We start from the raw sequence: 12,476 nt of genomic DNA on the forward strand, positions 1-12,476 counted from the left end.
GCAGCAATACAACACTACTACTGTTACCTAGTGGCAGGCAGCAATACAACACTACTACTGTTACCTAGTGGCAGGCAGCAATACAACACTACTACTGTTACCTAGTGGCAGGCAGCAATACAACACTACTACTGTTACCTAGTGGCAGGCAGCAATACAACACTACTAGTGTTACCTAGTGGCAGACAGCAATACAACACTACTACTGTTACCTAGTGGCAGGCAGCAATACAGCACTACTACTGTTACCTAGTGGCAGCAATACAACACTACTACTGTTACCTAGTGGCAGCAATACAACACTACTACTGTTACCTAGTGGCAGCAATACAACACTACTACTGTTACCTAGTGGCAGCAATACAACACTACTACTGTTACCTAGTGGCAGCAATACAACACTACTACTGTTACCTAGTGGCAGCAATACAACACTACTACTGTTACCTAGTGGCAGCAATACAACACTACTACTGTTACCTAGTGGCAGCAATACAACACTACTACTGTTACCTAGTGGCAGACAGCAATACAACACTACTACTGTTACCTAGTGGCAGACAGCAATACAACACTACTACTGTTACCTAGTGGCAGGCAGCAATACAACACTACTACTGTTACCTAGTGGCAGGCAGCAATACAACACTACTACTGTTACCTAGTGGCAGGCAGCAATACAACACTACTACTGTTACCTAGTGGCAGGCAGCAATACAACACTACTACTGTTACCTAGTGGCAGACAGCAATACAACACTACTAGTGTTACCTAGTGGCATGCAGCAATACAACACTACTACTGTTACCTAGTGGCAGCAATACAACACTACTACTGTTACCTAGTGGTAGGCAGCAATACAACACTACTGCTGTTACCTAGTGGTAGGCAGCAATACAACACTACTACTGTTACCTAGTGGCAGACAGCAATACAACACTACTACTGTTACCTAGTGGCAGGCAGCAATACAACACTACTACTGTTACCTAGTGGCAGCAATACAACACTACTACTGTTACCTAGTGGCAGACAGCAATACAACACTACTACTGTTACCTTGTGGCAGACAGCAATACAACACTACTACTGTTACCTTGTGGCAGGCAGCAATACAACACTACTACTGTTACCTTGTGGCAGGCAGCAATACAACACTACTACTGTTACCTAGTGGCAGCAATACAACACTACTACTGTTACCTAGTGGCAGCAATACAACACTACTACTGTTACCTAGTGGCAGGCAGCAATACAACACTACTACTGTTACCTAGTGGCAGACAGCAATACAACACTACTACTGTTACCTAGTGGTAGACAGCAATACAACACTACTACTGTTACCTAGTGGCAGCAATACAACACTACTACTGTTACCTAGTGGCAGGCAGCAATACAACACTACTACTGTTACCTAGTGGCAGACAGCAATACAACACTACTACTGTTACCTAGTGGTAGACAGCAATACAACACTACTACTGTTACCTAGTGGCAGCAATACAACACTACTACTGTTACCTAGTGGCAGCAATACAACACTACTAGTGTTACCTAGTGGCAGGCAGCAATACAACACTACTACTGTTACCTAGTGGCAGGCAGCAATACAACACTACTACTGTTACCTAGTTGCAGCAATACAACACTACTACTGTTACCTAGTGGCAGCAATACAACACTACTAGTGTTACCTAGTGGCAGGCAGCAATACAACACTACTACTGTTACCTAGTGGCAGGCAGCAATACAACACTACTGCTGTTACCTAGTGGCAGCAATACAACACTACTACTGTTACCTAGTTGCAGCAATACAACACTACTACTGTTACCTAGTGGCAGCAATACAACACTACTACTGTTACCTAGTGGCAGACAGCAATACAACACTACTACTGTTACCTAGTGGCAGCAATACAACACTACTACTGTTACCTAGTGGTAGGCAGCAATACAACACTACTGCTGTTACCTAGTGGTAGGCAGCAATACAACACTACTACTGTTACCTAGTGGCAGCAATACAACACTACTACTGTTACCTAGTGGCAGGCAGCAATACAACACTACTACTTTTACCTAGTGGCAGCAATACAACACTACTACTGTTACCTAGTGGCAGCAATACAACACTACTACTGTTACCTAATGGCAGACAGCAATACAACACTACTACTGTTACCTAGTGGCAGACAGCAATACAACACTACTACTGTTACCTAGTGGCAGACAGCAATACAACACTACTACTGTTACCTAGTGGCAGGCAGCAATACAACACTACTACTTTTACCTAGTGGCAGACAGCAATACAACACTACTACTGTTACCTAGTGGTAGACAGCAATACAACACTACTACTGTTACCTAGTGGCAGCAATACAACACTACTACTGTTACCTAGTGGCAGCAATACAACACTACTAGTGTTACCTAGTGGCAGCAATACAACACTACTACTGTTACCTAGTGGCAGACAGCAATACAACACTACTACTGTTACCTAGTGGCAGACAGCAATACAACACTACTACTGTTACCTAGTGGCAGCAATACAACACTACTACTGTTACCTAGTGGAAGCAATAATACACTACTACTGTTACCTAGTGGCAGCAATACAACACTACTACTGTTACCTAGTGGCAGGCAGCAATACAACACTACTACTGTTACCTAGTGGCAGGCAGCAATACAACACTACTACTGTTACCTAGTGGCAGGCAGCAATACAACACTACTACTGTTACCTAGTGGCAGCAATACAACACTACTAGTGTTACCTAGTGGCAGCAATACAACACTACTAGTGTTACCTAGTGGCAGACAGCAATACAACACTACTACTGTTACCTAGTGGCAGACAGCAATACAACACTACTACTGTTACCTAGTGGCAGACATCAATACAACACTACTACTGTTACCTAGTGGCAGACAGCAATACAACACTACTACTGTTACCTAGTGGCAGACAGCAATACAACACTACTACTGTTACCTAGTGGCAGACAGCAATACAACACTACTACTGTTACCTAGTGGCAGACAGCAATACAACACTACTACTGTTACCTAGTGGCAGACAGCAATACAACACTACTACTGTTACCTAGTGGCAGCAATACAACACTACTACTGTTACCTAGTGGCAGGCAGCAATACAACACTACTACTGTTACCTAGTGGCAGCAATACAACACTACTACTGTTACCTAGTGGCAGCAATACAACACTACTACTGTTACCTAGTGGCAGGCAGCAATACAACACTACTACTGTTACCTAGTGGCAGACAGCAATACAACACTACTACTGTTACCTAGTGGCAGACAGCAATACAACACTACTACTGTTACCTAGTGGCAGACAGCAATACAACACTACTACTGTTACCTAGTGGCAGACAGCAATACAACACTACTACTGTTACCTAGTGGCAGCAATACAACACTACTACTGTTACCTAGTGGTAGGCAGCAATACAACACTACTACTGTTACCTAGTGGCAGCAATACAACACTACTACTGTTACCTAGTGGCAGACAGCAATACAACACTACTACTGTTACCTAGTGGCAGACAGCAATACAACACTACTACTGTTACCTAGTGGCAGGCAGCAATACAACACTACTACTGTTACCTAGTGGCAGCAATACAACACTACTACTGTTACCTAGTGGCAGACAGCAATACAACACTACTACTGTTACCTAGTGGTAGACAGCAATACAACACTACTACTGTTACCTAGTGGTAGACAGCAATACAACACTACTACTGTTACCTAGTGGGAGACAGCAATACAACACTACTACTGTTACCTAGTGGTAGACAGCAATACAACACTACTACTGTTACCTAGTGGCAGCAATACAACACTACTACTGTTACCTAGTGGCAGCAATACGACACTACTACTGTTACCTAGTGGTAGACAGCAATACAACACTACTAGTGTTACCTAGTGGCAGGCAGCAATACAACACTACTACTGTTACCTAGTGGCAGGCAGCAATACAACACTACTACTGTTACCTAGTGGCAGGCAGCAATACAACACTACTACTGTTACCTAGTGGCAGCAATACAACACTCCTGCTGTTACCTAGTGGCAGCAATACAACACTACTACTGTTACCTAGTTGCAGCAATACAACACTACTACTGTTACCTAGTGGCAGGCAGCAATACAACACTACTACTGTTACCTAGTGGCAGCAATACAACACTACTACTGTTACCTAGTGGTAGGCAGCAATACAACACTACTGCTGTTACCTAGTGGTAGGCAGCAATACAACACTACTACTGTTACCTAGTGGCAGCAATACAACACTACTACTGTTACCTAGTGGCAGACAGCAATACAACACTACTACTGTTACCTAGTGGCAGGCAGCAATACAACACTACTACTTTTACCTAGTGGCAGCAATACAACACTACTACTGTTACCTAGTGGCAGCAATACAACACTACTAGTGTTACCTAGTGGCAGCAATACAACACTACTAGTGTTACCTAGTGGCAGCAATACAACACTACTACTGTTACCTAGTGGCAGACAGCAATACAACACTACTACTGTTACCTAGTGGCAGACAGCAATACAACACTACTACTGTTACCTAGTGGCAGACAGCAATACAACACTACTACTGTTACCTAGTGGCAGACAGCAATACAACACTACTACTGTTACCTAGTGGCAGCAATACAACACTACTACTGTTACCTAGTGGCAGCAATACAACACTACTACTGTTACCTAGTGGCAGCAATACAACACTACTACTGTTACCTAGTGGCAGCAATACAACACTACTACTGTTACCTAGTGGCAGCAATACAACACTACTACTGTTACCTAGTGGCAGCAATACAACACTACTACTGTTACCTAGTGGCAGGCAGCAATACAACACTACTACTGTTACCTAGTGGCAGGCAGCAATACAACACTACTACTGTTACCTAGTGGCAGGCAGCAATACAACACTACTACTGTTACCTAGTGGCAGGCAGCAATACAACACTACTACTGTTACCTAGTGGCAGACAGCAATACAACACTACTACTGTTACCTAGTGGCAGACAGCAATACAACACTACTACTGTTACCTAGTGGCAGACAGCAATACAACACTACTACTGTTACCTAGTGGCAGCAATACAACACTACTACTGTTACCTAGTGGTAGGCAGCAATACAACACTACTACTGTTACCTAGTGGCAGCAATACAACACTACTACTGTTACCTAGTGGCAGACAGCAATACAACACTACTACTGTTACCTAGTGGCAGGCAGCAATACAACACTACTACTGTTACCTAGTGGCAGACAGCAATACAACACTACTACTGTTACCTAGTGGTAGGCAGCAATACAACACTACTACTGTTACCTAGTGGTAGGCAGCAATACAACACTACTACTGTTACCTAGTGGCAGCAATACAACACTACTACTGTTACCTAGTGGCAGACAGCAATACAACACTACTACTGTTACCTAGTGGTAGACAGCAATACAACACTACTACTGTTACCTAGTGGTAGACAGCAATACAACACTACTACTGTTACCTAGTGGTAGACAGCAATACAACACTACTACTGTTACCTAGTGGTAGACAGCAATACAACACTACTACTGTTACCTAGTGGCAGCAATACAACACTACTACTGTTACCTAGTGGCAGCAATACAACACTACTACTGTTACCTAGTGGCAGCAATACGACACTACTACTGTTACCTAGTGGTAGACAGCAATACAACACTACTACTGTTACCTAGTGGCAGCAATACAACACTACTACTGTTACCTAGTGGCAGCAATACAACACTACTACTGTTACCTAGTGGCAGGCAGCAATACAACACTACTACTGTTACCTAGTGGCAGGCAGCAATACAACACTACTACTGTTACCTAGTGGCAGCAATACAACACTACTACTGTTACCTAGTGGCAGACAGCAATACAACACTACTACTGTTACCTAGTGGCAGACAGCAATACAACACTACTACTGTTACCTAGTGGCAGGCAGCAATACAACACTACTACTGTTACCTAGTGGCAGCAATACAGCACTACTACTGTTACCTAGTGGCAGGCAGCAATACAACACTACTACTGTTACCTAGTGGCAGGCAGCAATACAACACTACTACTGTTACCTAGTGGCAGGCAGCAATACAACACTACTACTGTTACCTAGTGGCAGACAGCAATACAACACTACTACTGTTACCTAGTGGCAGACTGCAATACAACACTACTACTGTTACCTAGTGGTAGACAGCAATACAACACTACTAGTGTTACCTAGTGGTAGACAGCAATACAACACTACTACTGTTACCTAGTGGCAGCAATACAACACTACTACTGTTACCTAGTGGCAGGCAGCAATACAACACTACTACTGTTACCTAGTGGCAGGCAGCAATACAACACTACTACTGTTACCTAGTGGCAGGCAGCAATACAACACTACTAGTGTTACCTAGTGGCAGCAATACAACACTACTACTGTTACCTAGTGGCAGCAATACAACACTACTACTGTTACCTAGTGGCAGCAATACAACACTACTACTGTTACCTAGTGGTAGGCAGCAATACAACACTACTACTGTTACCTAGTGGCAGCAATACAACACTACTACTGTTACCTAGTGGTAGACAGCAATACAACACTACTAGTGTTACCTAGTGGTAGACAGCAATACAACACTACTACTGTTACCTAGTGGTAGGCAGCAATACAACACTACTACTGTTACCTAGTGGTAGGCAGCAATACAACACTACTACTGTTACCTAGTGGTAGGCAGCAATACAACACTACTACTGTTACCTAGTGGCAGGCAGCAATACAACACTACTACTGTTACCTAGTGGCAGCAATACAACACTACTACTGTTACCTAGTGGCAGGCAGCAATACAACACTACTGCTGTTACCTAGTGGCAGGCAGCAATACAACACTACTACTGTTACCTAGTGGCAGGCAGCAATACAACACTACTAGTGTTACCTAGACCGCTACATGATTGATCGACAAACTCAACTCAGTAAAATTGTGAAATTACTTGTTTTTGCATGACTTTTTATGACTAAATATTAGCTTTAGGTTGTATATGTGCCGTTTATCTTGCCCAGTGGGAGAAAATGTATGTGTTTTGTGTATGTCTGCAGCCTATCCTGGAGTCAGGGGTGATAGTGTTAATGTGCGGTCTGACCCAGAGTGACAGTTCAGCCCTGAGGGTCAACGGCATTTGGGCTCTCATGGTGAGTCCCCACTTTACCCCCTCTCTGTCTTGCTCTGCTCGCCCACTTTACCTCTAAAAAAGGTTGCATAACCAAACTTCCCAGGTTTCTTAACAATCTTGGCTGGAGGATTCTCAGAATCAGTAGAGAATAGGCAGTGAGGGAAAGCTACAGCTGACAATCTTCCAACCAGACCTTTGGTAGTGTCTGTCGTTTTGCAACCCTAGTTTAGAAGGTGTCTGTCTAACCTACACCCTTGTGTGTGTGTGTGTGTGTGTGTGTGTGTTTAGAACATGGCGTTCCAAGCAGACCAGAAGTTGAAAGGGGAGATTGTGAGAGCTTTGGGGACGGAGCAGCTTTTCCGTCTGCTCTCTGACCCGGACACTAACGTCCTGATGAAGACCTTGGGCCTGCTACGGAACCTGCTCTCCACACGACCTGTAAGACAGACACACAGACAGACAGACACAGCTCTCCAAATTCCTTTAAAGACAAAATCTCTCTCTCTCTCTCTCAGCACATAGACCAGATCATGAGTTCCCATGGGAAGCAGATCATGCAGGCGGTCACTCTGATCCTGGAGGGGGAACACAGCATCGAGGTCAAGGAGCAGGTAGGACCCCCTCAACATACTGTAGGTCAAGGAGCAGGTAGGACCCACTCAACATACTGTAGGTCAAGGAGCAGGTAGGACCCACTCAACATACTGTAGGTCAAGGAGCAGGTAGGACCCTCTCAACATACTGTAGGTCAAGGAGCAGGTAGGACCCTCTCAACATACTGTAGGTCAAGGAGCAGGTAGGACCCCCTCAACATACTGTAGGTCAAGGAGCAGGTAGGACCCTCTCAACATACTGTAGGTCAAGGAGCAGGTAGGACCCCCTCAACATACTGTAGGTCAAGGAGCAGGTAGGACCCTCTCAACATACTGTAGGTCAAGGAGCAGGTAGGACCCCCTCAACATACTGTAGGTCAAGGAGCAGGTAGGACCCTCTCAACATACTGTAGGTCAAGGAGCAGGTAGGACCCCCTCAACATACTGTAGGTCATGGAGCAGGTAGGACCCTCTCAACATACTGTAGGTCAAGGAGCAGGTAGGACCCCCTCAACATACTGTAGGTCAAGGAGCAGGTAGGACCCTCTCAACATACTGTAGGTCAAGGAGCAGGTAGGACCCCCTCAACATACTGTAGGTCAAGGAGCAGGTAGGACCCCCTCAACATACTGTAGGTCAAGGAGCAGGTAGGACCCCCTCAACATACTGTAGGTCAAGGAGCAGGTAGGACCCCCTCAACATACTGTAGGTCAAGGAGCAGGTAGGACCCTCTCAACATACTGTAGGTCAAGGAGCAGGTAGGACCCACTCAACATACTGTAGATCAAGGAGCAGGTAGGACCCCCTCAACATACTGTAGGTCAAGGAGCAGGTAGGACCCCCTCAACATACTGTAGGTCAAGGAGCAGGTAGGACCCTCTCAACATACTGTAGGTCAAGGAGCAGGTAGGACCCCCTCAACATACTGTAGGTCAAGGAGCAGGTAGGACCAACTCAACATACTGTAGGTCAAGGAGCAGGTAGGACCCTCTCAACATACTGTAGGTCAAGGAGCAGGTAGGACCCCCTCAACATACTGTAGGTCAAGGAGCAGGTAGGACCCCCTCAACATACTGTAGGTCAAGGAGCAGGTAGGACCCTCTCAACATACTGTAGGTCAAGGAGCAGGTAGGACCCCCTCAACATACTGTAGGTCAAGGAGCAGGTAGGACCCCCTCAACATACTGTAGGTCAAGGAGCAGGTAGGACCCCCTCAACATACTGTAGGTCAAGGAGCAGGTAGGACCCACTCAACATACTGTAGGTCAAGGAGCAGGTAGGACCCACTCAACATACTGTAGGTCAAGGAGCAGGTAGGACCCCCTCAACATACTGTAGGTCAAGGAGCAGGTAGGACCCTCTCAACATACTGTAGGTCAAGGAGCAGGTAGGACCCTCTCAACATACTGTAGGTCAAGGAGCAGGTAGGACCCCCTCAACATACTGTAGGTCAAGGAGCAGGTAGGACCCCCTCAACATACTGTAGGTCAAGGTGCAGGTAGGACCCTCTCAACATACTGTAGGTCAAGGAGCAGGTAGGACCCTCTCAACATACTGTAGGTCAAGGAGCAGGTAGGACCCTCTCAACATAATGTAGGTCAAGGAGCAGGTAGGACCCTCTCAACATACTGTAGGTCAAGGAGCAGGTAGGACCCTCTCAACATACTGTAGGTCAAGGAGCAGGTAGGACCCTCTCAACATACTGTAGGTCAAGGAGCAGGTAGGACCCTCTCAACATACTGTAGGTCAAGGAGCAGGTAGGACCCTCTCAACATACTGTAGGTCAAGGAGCAGGTAGGACCCCCTCAACATACTGTAGGTCAAGGAGCAGGTAGGACCCCCTCAACATACTGTAGGTCAAGGAGCAGGTAGGACCCTCTCAACATACTGTAGGTCAAGGAGCAGGTAGGACCCCCTCAACATACTGTAGGTCAAGGAGCAGGTAGGACCCTCTCAACATACTGTAGGTCAAGGAGCAGGTAGGACCCCCTCAACATACTGTAGGTCAAGGAGCAGGTAGGACCCCCTCAACATACTGTAGGTCAAGGAGCAGGTAGGACCCCCTCAACATACTGTAGGTCAAGGAGCATGTAGGACCCCCTCAACATACTGTAGGTCAAGGAGCAGGTAGGACCCCCTCAACATACTGTAGGTCAAGGAGCAGGTAGGACCCCCTCAACATACTGTAGGTCAAGGAGCAGGTAGGACCCACTCAACATACTGTAGGTCAAGGAGCAGGTAGGAAACTCTCAACATACTGTAGGTCAAGGAGCAGGTAGGACCCTCTCAACATACTGTAGGTCAAGGAGCAGGTAGGACCCACTCAACATACTGTAGGTCAAGGAGCAGGTAGGACCCCCTCAACATACTGTAGGTCAGAACACCAGTGTCACTGGTCGTGTTCCTCTGCTCAGACATTGCCTGCATCAACCAACGATTGCGTGCCAAGTCATTGACTGTGCCGTTGGGCACCAGATTGCTGTAACATATGATGTGGGTAGCTGGTACGTAAAATACCTATCCAGATGGTGTACGATCTGGCATGCGTCAGCCACGCCTGGGCAGGGGAACACGACCTTTAACTGCTCTCTCTATTTCAGACACTCTGCATCCTAGCCAACATTGCTGATGGCAACACAGCCAAGGAACTCATCATGACCAATGACGACATCCTCCAGAAAATCAAATATTACATGGTAGAGTCTCTTCCCTCCATGAGCCACTGTAGCAATACTTAATGGTAAAATATAGGTTTGTTCTCAAATTCACTGAACTCTCTGTTGCCAACCTTGATATTTGCATGTATCCACTTGGGGTAATGTTTATTTAGAACGAGTTTGACCATCTCTCTACATACAGTACCAGTCAAACATTTGGACACACCTACTCATTCAAGGGTTATTCTTGTTCTTTACTATTTTCTACAATGTCGAGTAATAGTGAAGACATCAAAACTATGAAACTTTGCCTTGATGACAGCTTTGCACACTCTTGGCATTATCTCACCCAGCGTCACCAGGAATGCTTTTCCAACAGTCTTGAAGGAGTTCCCACATATGCTGAGCACTTGTTGGCTGCTTTTCCTTCACTCTGCGATCCAACTCATCCCAAACCATCTCAATTGGGATGAGGTCAGGTGATTGTGGAGGCCAGGTCATCTGATGCAGCACTCCATCGCTGTCCTTCTTGGTCAAATAGCCCTTACACAGCCTGGAGGTGTGTTTTGGGTCATTGTTCTGTTGAAAAACAAATGATAGTCCCATTAAGCGGAAACCAGATGGGATGGTGTATCGCTGCAGAATGCTGTGGTAGCCATGCTGGTTTAGTGTGCCTTGAATTCTAAATAAATCATGACAGTGTCACCAGCAAAGCACCATCACACCACCTCCATGCTTCACGGTGGGAACCACACATTCGGTCACCTACTCTGCGTCTCACAAAGACACAGCGGTTGGAACCAAAAATCTCAAATTTGGACTCATCCTACCAAAGGACAGATTTCCACCGGTCTAATGTCCATTGCTTGTGTTTTTTGGCCCAAGCAAGTCTCTTCTTCTTAGTGTCCTTTAGTAGTGGTTTCTTTGCAGCAATTCGACCATGAAGGCCTGATTCACGCAGTCTCCTCTGAACATTTGATGTCTGTTACTTGAACTCTGTGAAGCATTTATTTGGGCTGCAATCTGAGGTGCAGTTAACTCTAATGAACTTATCCTCTGCAGCAGAGGTAACTCTCTGGGTCTTCCTTTCCTGTGGCGGTCCTCATGAGAGCCAGTTTCATCATAGCGCTTGATGGTTTTTGTGACTGCACTTGAAGAAACTTTCAAAGTTATTGACATTTTTCGGATTGACTGGCCATGTCTTAAAGTAATGATGGACTGTCATTTCTCTTTGCTTATTTGAAATGTTCTTGCCATAATATGGACTTTTACCAAATAGGGCTATCTTCTGTATACCCCCCTACCTTGTCACAACAGAGCTGATTGGCTCAAACGCATTAAAGAAGGAAAGAGATTCCACAAATTAACTTTTAAGAGGGCACACCTGTTAATTGAAATGGATTCCAGGTGACTGCCTCATGAAGCTGGTTGAGAGAATGCAAAGGGTGTGCAAAGCTGTCATCAAGGCAAAGGGTGTCTACTTTGAAGAATCTAAAATATATTGTGATTTATTTAACACTTTTTTTGGTTACTACATGATTCCATGTGTTATTTAATCATTTTGACGTCTTCACTATTCTACAATGTGGATAATAATTTAAAAAAAGAAAGAAAAATCCTTGAATGAGTAGGTGTGTCAACTTGACTGGTACTGTATATGATTGACACATCTAAACCAAATACTGAAAACAGTTCTCTGTGGTGTCCTCTCAGGGTCACTCTAATGTGAAGCTCCAGCTGGCAGCAACATTCTGTATCTCCAACCTGATCTGGAATGAGGAGGACAATGAGGCCGATGCCATGACAGGTTGTTACATGCTGGGGGGGGCTGCCTGGGTGTTAGCTAGGAAAGGGCTAGTGGTTTTGGTGGATGTAGTGGTAAAGATTGTGGATCAAGTAAATACAAATTGGAACCGGAGTGC

At 45.4% G+C, this 12,476-nt stretch overlaps 1 protein-coding gene across 5 annotated transcripts in view; it reads left to right on the forward strand.

Moving 5' to 3' along the window:
* LOC129816630 (armadillo repeat-containing protein 8-like) overlaps nucleotides 1-12,476 on the forward strand; it is a 62,335-nt gene that overhangs the window by 48,764 nt on the left and 1,095 nt on the right. For 4 of the 5 annotated variants that reach the window (XM_055871346.1, XM_055871347.1, XM_055871348.1 and 1 more), the window contains 5 exons: nucleotides 7,231-7,323; nucleotides 7,593-7,742; nucleotides 7,820-7,915; nucleotides 10,498-10,593; nucleotides 12,268-12,361. In XM_055871346.1, the coding sequence (XP_055727321.1) occupies nucleotides 7,231-7,323; nucleotides 7,593-7,742; nucleotides 7,820-7,915; nucleotides 10,498-10,593; nucleotides 12,268-12,361 (529 nt within the window). Of the gene's footprint in view, nucleotides 1-7,230; nucleotides 7,324-7,592; nucleotides 7,743-7,819; nucleotides 7,916-10,497; nucleotides 10,638-12,267; nucleotides 12,362-12,476 lie in introns of those variants that run through there. The other variant, XM_055871349.1, reaches the window with a different exon arrangement.

The sequence above is a fragment of the Salvelinus fontinalis genome, chromosome 19, assembly GCF_029448725.1.
Source record: "Salvelinus fontinalis isolate EN_2023a chromosome 19, ASM2944872v1, whole genome shotgun sequence".
In the NCBI taxonomy this organism is placed as follows: Eukaryota; Metazoa; Chordata; class Actinopteri; order Salmoniformes; family Salmonidae; genus Salvelinus; species Salvelinus fontinalis.